Here is a 16,015-nt window from a genome sequence, read left to right on the forward strand (position 1 = left end):
AGTTTAAAGCCAGATTATGGGCTTCTCATGCAGCCCAGGGCCATATTAATTGGGGCTTTACCCACATAATATGCCTTCATATCTAAAACTTTCCCACCATAATTTTTAGCAATGGTCCCCACAACACAATTGAAACTATTCATACAAGATGCATCAAAATTAATTTTGATTGTGTTGCATTCTGGGGACTTCCAAATAATTGGTTGTCACTTATTTGATACTTATCGGGTTCATTTTGATGAACTCTTACATTCTCATAAAAGGCCATTCTTGCTTTCTCTAAAACCTGAGGAGGGGGAGTCTCCACCTTCTCAAAAATCTTTTTGTTTCTACTCTTCCAGATGAACCATAATATAAAAGCTGGTTTTTCTAATTTGTATTCTTGTCCGTGGTTCGAAATTCTCTCCCACCAAACCTTCACATTTCCCGTTCATCTTTTGGACTGTCTATGTTAGGGCATACTGATGAGGGTGGATTTGGCCTTCCAATGATATTGTGTCACATGGCAGCCTGGCCCTGGAGCGATCTGGTCCTAGCGCGAGCTGGCAACCTAGCACAAGCGCCGTCCTGGCAGCTTGGCATAGGCGCCAACCTGGCGACCTGGCTCATGCGCCGACTAGCGACTTGCAAGATGTGCTCGCAGACAAATTCGACATGCATATCCTAACACTCCCACGATCCTTGGAAGTTGGCCCACGTGCCAAACAATCCAGAGCGTGGTCAACTTGTATGACGATTACCTCAGGGAATCTCAGACCACTTAGACGACTTCTCGGAAATCTCGGATATGGTGCGTGAAGCCCACGCTAAACAATGCCTATATAAAGGCACCAACCCCAATGACATGGGAGGGGGGGGGGGAGGGGCAAATAAGCATATTCTAGCTCTCATACTTTGTGATTTTTATATTCTAGTGAAGGGGCTGATTTTTATATTCTAGCTCGCCGGGTTAGCCACCCCAGGTCCTCTAACATTGATTCCTTGCAGGTCTCTAAAGAGCTACAAAGCTCAAGAGTCAATCCAGCTCGGCCCTCTGGTCAACTCATCACCTAACCTGCCTAGCTCGGCCCAGTCAGCTCGTCACCTATCTGCCTCCAACTCGGCATCCAAGTCCTCATCCAGCAAAAGTTCACTTCGGCCTCTGAATCATCGGCCACTTAGAAGCAGACTGAATGACGAGGTACTTAGCACAAAAATTTGATACATCACCAAAAAAATGATTCATCACAGATCATCATCCAAATCTGTTTAGAATAAGTGCACTAGTAAAAAATATGATTGATATCCTCTAACTCATCACATCTATCACAAGTGTCCTCTAGGTTAAACCCCTTTTTCTTCAAAAACTCCCTAGAGGGAAACCTACCCCTTAAAAGAAGAAGAAAAATTTTAAGGGGCCGTTTGGTTCGCAGCTGGAATCGGAATCAGAATCGGAATGGTTCATTCCTGGCATCTGTTTGGTTCCGTCAGGAATCGGAATCGGATGCAGCCAAAGTTTCCAATTCTGCCCCCAATTCTTATAGTCTCTGCAAAGAGAAAAAATTGCAATTGGAGCTAGACCTTTTGCTTCATTTTCACTTAACTGTAAGGTGCTGCAATGAGAAAAAAATGCAATTCATTAATGGGACAATGCCACATCGTCAGATTTCCAAGATAACACAAATTTCTATTCTAACGTCAAGTACTGTAATCAATTGATCCTTCAAATCAGTAGAAGTAATGTCATGCAAATATGCCAAATATGCACTGTAATTTCAACACACCAGCTTCAGAATTCCTTCAAGCCTTACACGTTAACAACAAAAAAATATAGCAAACTGAGTTTGTACAATAAAATCTAGTATGCTCCCTTGGTTGGCAAAGCTATGACCCATTTATCAAGTTTTTTTGTCTGTTCTTCTATTCAAATGTGGTACTTTTTGATCCGGAGGTTGAGAAGGAACCCTGCTGAAGAGCCACACCAAAGCTACACCAACCAGAGCACCAGAAAGACGAGCAATGTGGTTGACATTCTGCAAGTGACCCCCGCTAAAACTGCCTGACATTCCAGTTGAAGCTTGTGCTGCTTCCATCACCTAATTACCATTGATGACAATAGAAAAAGCTGATCAACATAGATTAGAAGCAAAAATTTGAAGTTGACAATACTGAATCCAACATATAGAACCCAAAGGGGCTAGAAGGGCAAGGGGCAGACAAAAATGGCTTGGTTTGAAGTAGTAATAAATGATTTAAGTGTTCATAATTTAACAATAGAGTTTTGGCTTTATTTGGGGTGGATCTGGGCCATCCCTAACATTGAATAATGCTTCTCAACTAATTGGAGTATTACTTTATAAAACTTTTCTCCATCAGTTCACAGTCATAATCTTCTCCACAACAATTAATTTACCTTCATTAGGAGGTGGGTGGGGGAGGGTAAAGCTTGAGCTGATGGGGATAATGGCATCTTTGGCTTCCTTGGCAAAGAACTTGAAAGAGAAGTTTTGGGGAAGAAAACATATCCATGCAGACAGAAAATCTGATGAGCAAATGTTCACAAGCATCTAAGGTAGATAAAACAGAAAAAGTCAGAGACACAAGTTCCCCCATACTTTGGCTGGATTTAATTGTAGGAGACGGCCTAGGTGCAGAGGAACCACGCTTTACTGTTGGAGAAAAAGGAGCCTGGATAGGAGAGATAGATGGACCTGCCAAATGTCTGTAGGATGCATGGCAAGTTATAGGGAACTGTTTCAGGGGGTCAGGGGGTCTTGTTGTCTAACTAGGGCCTGGAGGAAAAGCAGAAATGTTGTGTTTGGTTCTTTTTCTCTAATGTGATTAGTGTTGTATTAAACCAATGTCTTTCATTTGTTTGTATTAAACCATGTATACTAGTGTTGTCTAACTAGTGTTGTATCAGTGATCACCAAAACTTCTTCTTTGCATCTGAGTTGTTCAAAACTCATAGCAGAGGTTTAGATACCATGTATTAAACCAAACACCAGTTTGTATTTAGAAGCAGCAAGAAGAGGTTTTCCATCACCCTCTCCTAAAAGGAAACACAGCTTGGTTCAGATTCTTATTCCGCATTGGGAAATTGGCTCTCCAACCCTCCACTCCTTCTATATCTCCTCACAAATTCCAAATCCAGCCGGGCTCGATTCTTTCTAAATTTTCAGATCAGTGATCGACCCTTTTGCTTTTCATTCTTCCAATTCATTCTCATAGTCTGTAATTCTGCTCTCTTGCCTGCAAAGTACAAACCATCTCTCATACTCTATGAAGGTTGTAAGGGAGAGAAGATATGCTTTGCTGCTAGCTGCAAATGACTCTTGTGCTAACTTGACTGATTCAATAAACTTGTGTCCTCTACCAATCATTCTCCCCAAAGCCAAATCCTGAAACACACAAGTGTTGGGGGAAAAGGTTATTAAACAATTCAAGGACTTTGTAATGCAACTAATATAGAGAAGACTGATGGACATCTTGAGAACATGGTAAACATCAGATAAGCAAAGGCCCATTGGTAGGGAGATAACTTCCTACTTGGTAATAGTAGGAAAGAATCCATCAACAAGTTTAACTTTATCTCTGAAAAGGGAAGACTCACTAGTCATGTGGTTTGTGGACCCTGCTCCAAAGATCCACTGTGATTGAGAAGTGAAGTTGAGACATAAAGAGCATGGTACTTAGAAGACCATGCTCAACCTATTTGAGAACATGCCCAAACTGTTTAAATTGATCATGTGTGGTACTTAGAAGACCTTTAGATATAGAGCCCATAGGTTGAACTAGAGAGGAGATACTTTGATTTGGTTGCTGCTGACTTTCTTGCTTAGTTGCAGAGGAGGCAATAATAGCTGCATTAGGCTTTTTACTTTGCCTTCCTTGGAACTTCTTAGGCTTACCGGTCATGTCCAAACAAAACTCTTTTGTGTGTCTAGGTATCTTAAAATGGTGCCACCAAAGCTGATCCATATCATTTTCACCCTTCTTTTGCACTTCACCCTTCTTGCCTTCACCTTTAAATAATAAAGCCACTTGCTCCTCCTCAGTGGAATAAATAGCAGTCTTCCTACTTTCCTGGGACTGAATCAATGCAAAAACTTCTTCAAGACCTGGAAGCACTTGACCATCCAAAATCTGCTAGAAGCCAAAAAAAATTATTTCTTGGGAAATCAACTCTTTATAGGCTGGAGCATCCTCTTCACCCTACCAGTTAATAGTCTTGTAATAGTCCAAGTGTCCACCTCCTTCCACATGCAAGCCGTGCCGTGACTCAATTTGGAGGTGGTAAATCCAAACAAAATGTATTTTGTTTTGAATATATTGATTTTGCTTGGTCCCAAATCTTCTTGGCTATTTCTGCCCACGTAAAATTCTAAGAGTAGGCTGAATTGAAGATGTAAGTCATGACATAATCATATAATTTTTTTGCTCCCACTTCTCATAATCAGCCCCTTCACTAGCAAATTTCTTAGCATTCCCAATGAGATACCCCAACTTTTCCTTAGCTCCAGCAATCATCTTCACACTCTTGGACCTTTCATAGTAGTTTAGTCCATCAAGAAGAACAATGGACACAGGTAAACCCATGCCTGCCCGTTCCACCACCAGAAGCAACTTGCCCTCCAGAACAATGGGCACTCTTGGACCTTTTCAGGTCACATAGTCACATGAATGTAACAATTGAAGAAAATAGCACCACTGCTATACTAGGAGGGTCAAAACTGATCCAAAGATACTTACGACATGCTAACACTTGCACCATGCAACCACAGCCACTGTAACTCATTTAGTACACCATATAAAACCCTTGATGAAGCTCACCTTTTTGACTGCAGAAACCTATCGTTCTTATGTGACTGCAGAAACCTATCATTTAAAACACTTTGGGTGAAAGTCTAGCAATGTGGCATGCAATCATGGTAAGGTCTGTTTCTATTAGGGACCCAGGAGAAGATAATGCCAACCCAGAATCAAATTTTGATTTAGGAAAGGAAGATACATCTCATACATCCATATCAAAGCACAACTTCCTTCTAAAAGTGAAGGAGTGGTTTGTTTGGTTCAACCTCCTTGGGGTGCTACAGAGAGCTGGTCATTGCCTAAAACAACCACCCATGCACCCTTAATATATATATATATATTCATCACATAACAAGCATAACAGATTGTCCATCTCATATAAATTACTCCCTCATCTCTGCAAGAATAGAAGCTACTAATCCTGAGAACTTGTTATTAGCTTTGCCACAGACCTGATGCATGTTTTCTGCCCTATTTCAGCATTTTTACTACCCTTGCACTACTTGCCTAGAGAAGCTTCTGTTTATGTTTGGTCTCCCCTTACTAATCTCAGATTGTCCATCTCATATAAATTCACTTCAATTGGGGGCATCTGTGCATGTCAGCTCCGTATCCTCTACCATGTCTTGACTCTTCCCTCATGGCGTCTAGGGCTGCTAATGGCATCTGTTTGTCCAAATTCCAGTTCGATTCCATCCCATTAACGTTATCTGAACTTGATTGTACTAAATATAGATTCACTACCCCAATCTGATCTCATATGATCCAAATTATACACATGATTTAGCTATTATATATATATATATATATATATATATATATATATATATATACGTCTGCATGGAACTAATTATTCATATTTAACAGATGAAATTCTGATAATTGAACTAATTAACATGGGTATTTCCCAATTGAACAAAAAGTGGGTATTACCCAAAAAAACAAGCAGAATACAAAATTGATCCATTATATAATCAGCAAAAAGAATAGGAACATGCTGTAAGTCCCAAGACAAATTTTCTGGTGAAAAGAAGACAGCTGAAACATAGAAAGCCTGATCTTCCCACCATACAGGAAGAAAATTAGATCCATCTTTATTCCCTCGGTGAATAAGGATGATGAACTTATTTGGCCAACTAGCAAATTTGGCTTTAACTTCAAGACCTAACAGCACCGCCTTGGTTGGGGAATTGGGATTTACTCCCTCAGAGAATTCTTCACACTGACTTTATAGACTCGGACATTATCATTCATGAGAGATGCTCACAACGCACGGCGGAGAGATGTTCACCATGCGGGTAGGACATGCTGTGAGATTGGTGTGAGGAATAGATCCGAACTCTGGCTAGGGTCTGGACAAGTGGACAGATAGATATGAAAGGAGGGATTAGTGATCCGTTAGTCTCGAGGCCCGGATGGGCCCCTGTACATTTTGGTAATTGACCTGAGATAATGGGGATAATTTTGGGATATAGGTTTTCATATTTTTAACTTTTTTAACCGCCCAAGCACGGGGTCAGTCAGACCAGAACCAACTTCGTTAATTATTAAAATCAAATTATTTCCCCCATTGGGTTTAGTGTGTTTTTTCTTTTATAATTTTCATGTACTTGAGCCAGTTTTGCAGGAGAATTCGAATAGCGTTAATGGCCTCTTCTAAAATGCTCTGATCTGTAACACTACACTCCTCTCTCACTTACAGAGAAGAATATTTGCCTTTCCCCCCCTCGTTTTCTTGATTTTATGTTTCCATTTTTGAATTTAATTAGAAAAAATATTAATTTTCATTTAAATTTTTATTATTTTTAGAATATTTGCTGGATTTCTTATTTTTCGAGTCCCTCTCGTCACACCCTTCCTCCTCTTTTCCTACGGGGGTCGCGTAGAGCCGATCCTTCTTTTCTCTTTTAATCTTCTTCTTCTTCTTCTTCTTCTTCTTCCAACTGTCGATCCGTTTGAACCTGCGTTCGTGTAGACAAACAGAAAAGAGAACGAGGGGATATATCTTCTCTTTTTATTTATAGACGAAAGAAGCCTCTCGATCTTCCGCCATTGAAGCCGTTTTCTCGCTCCGATCGCGAATCTGATCATTAGATTCGAACTTTATAACTTGTCTTCGAGACGTTTTTCTGCTTTAGATTGGAGAAAACTGGTTAGGCGATTGGACTTCTATAGAAATATTGGTCTCGATTCTGCTTCGCGGTTTGTTTCGTTTGAAAATTTTCAGTGGTCTTTTCTTTTTTATTTTGCTGTAAATAGAGGACTTCGATTGAAGAAACAAGGACGAGGTGGTTGCCTTTTGGAGGCGATTGGGGGATTTAATTTCCAATTTCTGAAGGACCAGTTTCTGTGCAGTCGTTGACGAGTTACTTCTGATATTGTTTTTAATGATGTCGACCTTAATCCTTTGGTTGTGAAGTAATATGGAACTGATTGCAAGATACAAAAATGACGCTTTATATTGCTCCCGAGGCTTCAAAGGTTCATTTCTTCTCCTTTCAATTTTTGCTTTTTTAACATCCGTTTCACTCTATTTCTATTACCCTCTTTCTGTGCCTTTTGACTAATATCTATTGTTCTTCCTTTTGAAGCTATGGAGAAGATTTTATGCGGAATTGTTGATAGAGATCAAAATTCTTGCAGAGAAGTGGAAGCTTCTTCTTGCTGGATTGATTTTTCAGGTTTTTCTTTGCTTTCTGACTAACCTTTTATGAGTTCCGTTGTTTGTTGCTTTGCTTTTCTCCATATTTCTCTTCGATAAAATGAGAAAATTTTGTCAAAGCTCTCGGATGCAGTTCCTCTGGGACATGCTTTCGTTTGAATTCAGGGACTTTAAGTGCTAGCTTTGCTGCTCCATTTTATTTATTTATATATTTGTTTGTTTGGTTTTTGGGGGGAGGGGTCTGAAAAATTTTAATCTCAATTGAGAGGTACCTTTTATGGAGAATTGTTTCTTTGATGGTTAGTGCATATTGCATCATTTTTTGTCCACTTGCCTTGTTATCAAATTTCTCTCCTTTAAATGCATCTGAAGAAAATGTTCAGATGCATTTCCTGGGATGGCTGGCTTTACTATATGTTCGATTTGTTTAATCGAAAAGCAAGGATAAATTTTCCTGGGATGGCTTTAAATTCGAAGTTATTCCTATGATAGTTAACCTCACTTCTGCCAATCTCATTATAGATCTCACAGAGCAACTCAAAGTTGTAGTGTACTTACTCTACTGCCGCCTAATACTTAATTGCATCAATATTTTCTTTTTTCAACAGGGAAATTATGTTGGTTTTTGTCTATTTGATGTAAATTTAACAACTTGAAATGCATGTTCCAAATTAAAATAAAAAAAAAAATCTTCCGTATATATGATGTGGTTTCTCATATCAAAAAGTTCGTTACAGTTTTCTCTTCTATTTTTCCTTTTCTCTGGACTTGGTTTTCTTGTTTTTTATTTCTTACACTTTGCTAAATGTTTAAGGTGGGATTTTTTGGACACTCAAACTTTATATATTTGCTTCTGTCCATAGTACATCCATGGGTTGGCTGCACGAGGAGTTCATTACTTACATCGACCAGGACCAATGCTTCAGGATGTTGGGTTCTTTCTTCTTCCGGTGTGTATGTTTTTATTCATTGTGGGATTTGGGTCCTGATCTTTGTTGATTTACTAATGGTAGGAGAATATGCTTTCTTACATTTGTGTCTTGTAGGAGCTTGGGCAAGATAAAGCTTACATCAGTGAAGTTTTTTTCTCCTTCATCTTCTTATCCTTCTTCTTGGTAAGGTTCTTCTTTTTTTGTTTCATTTATTTCCTTTTTTTAGAATCCACCAGTTGTTTTTGGTTCATAAAAATCTAATGTTGGAGCCTCCATAAAAGAATTCTATGGAGTCTCTAATTTTCAGGTAACTCTCCTAGAATTCTTCTTCTATATGTGAAGACATTTAGAGCATCTATATATAATGCTTTTTTGGAGGCTGTTGCGCCCATTCAAATTTGTTATATTTGACTTAATTTGCTATACTGAAAGTTCATGAGATTCTAAATCCTAGAAAATTAGATAATACCAGTAAATGAAATTGCATTTATATAAAAAAATACATTGAATTTCTATGATTCTATCATTCTTTCTGCTGACTGCACAGATTTGTCCCTTTTTAGCCAGTTTAATTGGAAGTTAAATGGCACATGGACTTTGAATCATTGGAATACCGAAATGGCAGGGTCATTGGAAATCTCAAATTTCATGAACATCATTCATCTCTGTACCTCATTTGTAGGTTTTTTGTTGCATGTCCTAGTAATGTATATTTTCACCCAGTCAAATTCTTTACTTTTTAATATGACATGTGGGTCAGTGGTTATTTGCTAGAAGATGAAGACTTGTAGATCTTCAGCCTTCACCTAGCCTTTTTGCATTTGATTGGCAAGCAGATCACTGGTTGGTTGTTAGAGGATAAAGACAGGTTTCGGGCTACGTTCCTAGATTACAAACCTTCACAAGCTTTTAGCAACCTCCAATCTTTGAACTTCAAGTCAATTTTTCTTTCTATAGGAAAAAAACAGAGGCAGTTACTAGACAACATTTATTGCTCAAGGAACAGAAATACTCAGAAATTGTTAAAATTTATCTGTTGTTTAAATATATTAAGATTTTAATCATGATTGGCCATTCCTTTTGGAATTCTTTTGAGCCATGTGGTTATCAAACTTCTGTTGGAATTTCCTTAAATCTTTTATTTTCTGAATGTTTGAGGGAATGATCTTCTAAAGTTTGAGGAGAGAGGAGCTTTTTTGTGAGGCAACAAAATACTTCCTCGTTGGTGAGGTGCAAAAATTTGAAACTGTGTGAATGAACAAAATAACTGCAACTTAATATAAACTCAGAAGTTACTTGCAAAAACGTAAAGTAGGACTATCTTCTATAGAACTATCAGGTGAACTGTAAATGGTAGGCAGTTTTTTCAAACCTAGTGTTCCAAAAATTTTCATTAGAAAGATCTGCTGACAAGGGAGTTGCATGTGGGTGCCAACCATTCATCTGCTTGCACCCCTTTTTTAGATTATAATCTGCTTGCACCCTGGCACATGTAACTGCCTACCCCTACATGTCTGGTACCCATTGGATCTAATATAGAAAAGATTCACAACTGTTTTGTCTGATTTTTTTTTTTTTGATAGGAAATGGTAATTTTCATTAATTAAATTAAAATGAGTACAGGGGTTCAGTCCTCAAAAGATAGGGAAACTAACCCCCAATACTCTTCATTGTTACAGTTCAGCTGAAAAGAGTTCACCCCTGTTGTTTGGGTAAGGTATCTGCTAAACCATTTTCTGATCTTCACACCCATCTAACAGTTACACCCAACTCCCTTCTCTCATGGCCTGCCTGTGAATCCAAGTCCCCATACTACCTGTTTGCAACCACACTGTAAGCAGTTTCGAATCTCCCCCCACTTCAATCTGTTGTAGATGTAGTTGTCTTGCCAATCTCAGCCCTTCTAGGAGTGCTATCACTTCAACTCCTAGAGAATCACCCTCTCCTATTAGGTTCAGAACATAATGCCCCAATCTTCCCTTCACCATCCCTTATCACTCTACCTATGCTGGAAGGACCTGGATTGCCATAAGAACTATCAAAATTCAGCTTCAATCTTTGACATATAGATGGGAACCAAACCTCCTGAGCCTTGAGGATGAGGAAACCACCATTGCATTCCAATTCCTTAAATATCATCAACAGAAAAATCCTTGAACAGGTCCGGTGTTTTAAGCCAATGAGCCAATCTGAAAGAAATGCTGTCAATTAACTCTTCTACATAGAGGCTGTATGTGCATATTCATTAATTATTGTATATTGTTCATTTATGATCTGTTATTTTGCAACTATATGCTATACTCTGTAAGAAGCCTATCTTGCCATAGTGCAAATTACTAGCTTTGGGTGCTAGAATGAAAAGAAGACACAGAAAACGTTTTTCAAAAGTTGGGCATAAGTTCAAGGTATACATTTGCTAAAATTAGTATATATATTCTGTTGACCATATTTGTTAATCTCTATTTTCTTTTTTACTATTCAATGAAGTTTTTGTTACTCATACAGGAACTAAACTCTATTCTGAGTCATTGTTTTTTCCTTCTATTATTTTAAATTCTTAATATGGGTTCTATTTTGTTGCAGTGGAGTTTTCACCCTTTCATTTGTCACAGTAAGAAGATATATACAGTTCTAATATGGCGAAGGGTTCTAGCATTCCTAGTTGTAAGTTCAAATTATTGCATGTACAATCAATGTTTTCTGCTGTTTGGAGGTTCTCCTAATCTAAGTTTACTCTTTAGGTATTTGTCTTATTTTCATTGAGTTCATGTGCTCTTGTAAGTGGTCACCTTTGTCATGAACCACAGGTGAATTCTTTGCCTGTGGAAATCCTTGATTTCATGCTAGCGAAACATGGCCCTCAATATATTTTGGGCTAAACTCTATCAGTATCTGATAGGATGATTATCTACCAAAACCTGGGCCTTGGTCTATTTGTGTATGTGGCTCTGCCGAAGTGTCTTAACTTCTTAATAAAACCTGTCTGGATGAAACCTGTCAAGAGTATCAGTACTAAATGTTTTTATTCATTGCATGTCATCCAACATCAATGTAACAATATGTTTATTTCCTGCAGGCTTCTCAAATTCTCCGCATCATTACATTTTATTCAACACAGCTTCCTGGACCAAACTACCACTGTCGTGAGGTAAAACATTGAAAAATATATACTATGTATGTTATTGTGGGCTTTATGGCTAATGTTTTAGTTTAGTTATGCATAGCTTATTTGATTCTTCAAGTGCTACCCTCTCCAGGGGATATTTTTTAAGTCTGGTACTTCACTTTTTCACTTGCAGGGTTCGAAGCTTGCCAGGCTACCTCATCCAGACAGTGTACTTGAAGTGTTATTAATTAACTGTAAATAACCTTGTACTATCGTTTCTTTGGTTTCTCTGTTATTGCTCAAAAAAAATTATTTTTATGGTTTCATCTCATATTTCAAGAAGTAATTTTGATATTCATTTGTTCTATCCTGACTTATGATGCAGTCCCTCATGGTGTAATATATGGTTGTGGTGATTTGATTTTTTCATCTCATATGATCTTTACTCTAGTTTTTGTGCTCACATATCAGAAATATGGCACACGAAGGTAGGTCCTTTTCTGTCTCCTTTTTAATTTTCTCGACTTTCTATGTGTGATTTATATATATGGAAGCACATCATGTGGAGGGAAGATTTGGATAGTCCAGGTTATCTAACTGAACTCCCTGGATTGGCTTCCTTGACATGCTGCAGTTCATGTCATCTCTATATCCTATGCACTGTATTTGTTCCCTGGTTTAAACCAGCTCATGAAGTTTTAAATACGAGAAAAAAATTGCCCAGAAAAAGGGGGCTTTCTTGTTGCCATGTGGTACGGAGCTGTTGGCATGAAACATGCTACAGCCTTGTGGAGCCCATCTGGGCTGACAACTAAGACCTTGCTGTTTAAATATCCCTTCTCTATTTGATTGGTAATTAATAAAACAATCCATATATAAAATTTTCCACCCATGTAGTTATTGGTGTATAATGTTCTAATTTTGGTTGTATTATGTTGATATATGAGTTTAGGTGCATCAAGCAGCTTGCTTGGTTATTTGCTGTTGTTCAGAGCCTCCTTATTATAGCATCCCGCAAGCATTACACAGTTGATGTTGTTGTTGCATGGTAGTTGCTCTCTTTCTATTATCTTTTCCGGAAGGTTACAAATTTTGTTATTATTAAGATTGACCTGTTCATTCTTCTGCAGGTATACGGTAAATTTGGTGGTATTCTTTGTGGATAAGAAGTTGCCAGGTGCAAAGTTGATACCTCTTTTGGCCATTCCTTCAATTTTTACCTTCATTGCTCAATGCTGAAGATTTTAGGCACTGTAATGATTTTTAAGTTGTAACCTCCATGCAGAACTCCCTGACCGTAGCAATGGAACCTCATCCCCGTTGCTTCCATTGAGTACCAAAGACAAAGAAGAACACCACAAACTCCTGAATGGCAATTCTGGGGACACCGCAGACTGGGTATGCCAGATCAATTCCTAATCATTTTGTTGCATCTCTCTCTCTCTCTCTCTCTCTCTCTCTCTCTCTCTCTCTCTCTCTCGCTGAGCCTTTATATTTGTCATTTCTATTCCTCCTGAGACAGAGAGCACAAGTCAATGGCAAGATTCTAGAAAATGGAAATATGGTCCATGCTGAAACAGTGACAAATGGCACATAGATGTTGGTAGGCACTAGGCACTGAGATTAGTTGCAAGTAACACTGCAGTTACGAGTGTTACAATGGACGCTGATTTTTAAACCCATACGACCTTGACTAGCTCAGCTCAACTGTGTGGTTGTTGTTGGGCCAGTGACATACATTGTGTAAACCTGATCTGTATTCTTGAATTGATGGAAGTTTATGGGTTTTTGTTTTTCTAACAGTTTTGCTCCTTTTATGTTCAATTCCATCCATTGTCACCATGTAAACATGAAGTTCCATATGTTTCTAATTGCATCATTTCACCAAGCAAATAGGGTGCATCTGCATCAATCTGTTATCCGTTGAACGATTGTTATTTTTTCCTAGCTGACATGGAATATACATGTGTTGTCCATGTCAGCACCCCTCTCTACCATTTCTCATTATTTTTCTTTTTTTCTTTTTTTTTTTACGGTTTCTTGTGTTTTTAACATAATCTTTATTGCAAAATGCTATCTCACGTTTCTCATTACTTGAAAACTTTTTCCTAAAATATTTTGTAAATTGTTCACTCCAAATTACATAACATTTTTACCTGAAAACACTCTCTCTATCCACCTTTCAAATACATGCGTTTTATTCCCATTACTTTAAACCACGCTGAAGCACCTAGTGGAAATTCATTTAGGCTGCATTTGGATGCGATGTAAATTTTACATCAGTTTGGCTTTGTATGCATTTTGGAAAAGGGTGTAATTATTATCAACGTAAAACTATACTTCGGTTCAGTTTTGTGTGCATGGAATGTAGTTTTACGTGGATAATCAGTGTAAAATCTCATCAATCCTAAAGTTTTACATCGATTTATGTAAAACTTTACACTTTCACCATCACTATTCTCAAAAAAAGCAACTGGTTCAGTGTAAAACGTCATAGTGTATTTTTACACTGATTCCAAACACAGCCTTAAGTTCAATTTAAAATTTATAAAAATTGATAAACCTATTAAAAATATTAATCTTATATTGGTTCGACTATGATATGGAAAAAAATATGATATCTGAAAAACATCTTACCAGCCAACTAGAATCATAAATTTGGTTATCCAATTAGGTGTTATTATTAAATCTCATGGATGGGTTTTGATTGATTAAAACTCTTTCAATACCATGCCTTTCCTGCATCATAGATTTTTCTAATTATTTTTATCCATTTAAAATAAGTACGTTAATAAGCTTTTGATTTGATTTTAATTTTTCTTAATAGAAAGTCATTAAAATTAAAATAATAATAAAAATAATAATTAATATAAGTTCAAAATTATAATTCATTTGTATTAATTTAAAATTAATACAACAATTGGCCATTTTGACCAAGACATAACTCAAAAAAAAATAAATAAATAAAATAATGTTTGAGTTGAACTTGAACTGTGTTGGCTCAATCCAGAATTTCATAGGATTTCCTTTGCCTCAATTTTGTTTAACAAAGTCAGTGCATCGTAAAGGTCCCAGCTAATGATATTTATCTAGCTAAAAGGATGGAATTAATGTTGAAACACAAAATAATGGCACACAGAAATTTCAATAGCTTCTATTCTCAAAATCAGTTTTGTGGATATAAAAAGAAGTAGCTGCACATAAGTTGAATACAAGAGGGACCTAATGGGCAAAAATTCCTATTTGAGGAACTTTTCTGAGATTTTGATCTACATTCCCCAGTTATAAGAGAAAATTTAGAAGTGTCCCTATTACTAATTCTTCCAATCACTCGAAAAGAGGGTGAAGACGAGAGTTAAATCCAAGACTTGGCATGGGTAATTGATATGATTATTGATTAATCATAACTAATCTATAGCCAGCCTGCTGAGATGAGCATTCTCTGCAGATTGCACAGGCCACTAGGAAGGATCCTTTCCAGTTTTGATATGCCTGCTGTAGTAATCAAGGGGAATATGGTCTTGCAGGGTTGAAGGCTGTTGGACAAAGTAATTTGTGTATCTACCAAAATACGCTTGAAGGTCTTCTATCTGGATAAATGTAACGCGACAGATCACAGAGCTTATCTATGCTACCTCCTGCTGGCTGCTGCTTCCTGCTTGATGTCCAACCTCTACACCCCTTTCAATCCCATTCAAGGTTTAGATCATTGGAAACACAAGTATCAGAAATGCAATTTTAAGAGCTGCATCTGGATATGCTTGATATGCATGGATACAGTGAAAAATGTAGGATACACATTAGGAAAACTCAAGGCATGTTCCAAAAGTTAAATAAATCCAGGCTAGGAAACAATTGGAAAATGTTGAAAAATGATAGAATAGCTAAGATATGCATGTATATCTTAATTATTAGGAAACCAATATAACTATGGTTAATGTTTAGAAATATTTAAATTTTTATAATCAATTGTTTCTTAAAATTTGGTAATAGGCATGCATAAAGAAGAGAAAACATAACTTCAGGTTTAAGCTCATATTGTTATAACAAGTGATTGAAGCATGGGGAGGTGGTAGATTTGTTTACTCTCCCCATGTAAATACCTAGATTCAACTTTCTTTGCTTGTAACCTTTTGCAATTATAGTATTTATTGAGTTTAGTTAAGGAACTTAATGGAGTTATTGAGAGGAGAGAGAGAGAGAGAGAGAGAGAGAGAGAGAGAGAGAGAGAGTTGCTTACATGACAATGAGGAGAGAGAATGGGAGTTAACCGAAGAAACAAAGGGATATGAATTTGAGTTAATAGCTTAAATATAGGAGCTAATGAGGTGAATATATAGGAGTTCATGAGAAACAAATTTCAATTTGAGAAGTCTTAAAAATTAGAAGCAGCCACTGCATATCAGTAAGCTTGAAGGGAATTCATCCGCATTAAATACTTTGAAGTTTTACAGTTGTATTGATTTTGGCTTCATAGATCTTTTTGGTGGGACTGGCTGAATAGTGAATGTTGGATTGTAGTCT

The 16,015-nt window shown here is 37.4% G+C and overlaps 1 protein-coding gene and 1 long non-coding RNA gene across 5 annotated transcripts; one reads left to right on the forward strand and one right to left on the reverse strand.

Moving 5' to 3' along the window:
- Nucleotides 1-1,658: 1,658 nt before the first annotated feature.
- LOC148870709 (uncharacterized) lies at nucleotides 1,659-6,091 on the reverse strand. Its single transcript, XR_016108237.1, has 2 exons — nucleotides 5,864-6,091; nucleotides 1,659-2,075 (listed from the first exon to the last, which is right to left on the reverse strand). It is a non-coding gene; the product is annotated as an uncharacterized LOC148870709 (long non-coding RNA).
- Nucleotides 6,092-6,313: 222 nt separating this feature from the next.
- ATIPCS3 (Inositol phosphorylceramide synthase 3) lies at nucleotides 6,314-15,481 on the forward strand. Of its 4 annotated transcripts, none has more exons than XM_088973871.1 (13): nucleotides 6,319-6,943; nucleotides 7,051-7,272; nucleotides 7,383-7,472; nucleotides 8,317-8,403; nucleotides 8,500-8,568; nucleotides 10,969-11,049; nucleotides 11,462-11,533; nucleotides 11,685-11,745; nucleotides 11,877-11,979; nucleotides 12,444-12,539; nucleotides 12,622-12,668; nucleotides 12,777-12,889; nucleotides 13,014-13,384. In XM_088973871.1, exons 2-13 carry the CDS (start codon nucleotides 7,240-7,242, stop codon nucleotides 13,086-13,088), a joined length of 927 nt encoding a protein of 308 aa, XP_088829997.1. In that variant the 5' UTR covers nucleotides 6,319-6,943; nucleotides 7,051-7,239; the 3' UTR covers nucleotides 13,089-13,384. The 4 variants fall into 4 exon arrangements, with proteins under 4 accessions (XP_088829996.1, XP_088829998.1, XP_088829997.1 ...); XM_088973873.1 differs by lacking the exon at nucleotides 13,014-13,384 and adding an exon at nucleotides 15,019-15,481 and having other exon boundaries at nucleotides 6,364-6,943; XM_088973870.1 differs by having other exon boundaries at nucleotides 6,314-7,272.
- The last annotated feature ends 534 nt before the right edge of the window (nucleotides 15,482-16,015 follow it).

Source organism: Nelumbo lutea, chromosome 2 (genome assembly GCF_056320005.1).
Source record: "Nelumbo lutea isolate HS-2025 chromosome 2, American lotus-T2T, whole genome shotgun sequence".
Taxonomy (NCBI): domain Eukaryota; kingdom Viridiplantae; phylum Streptophyta; class Magnoliopsida; order Proteales; family Nelumbonaceae; genus Nelumbo; species Nelumbo lutea.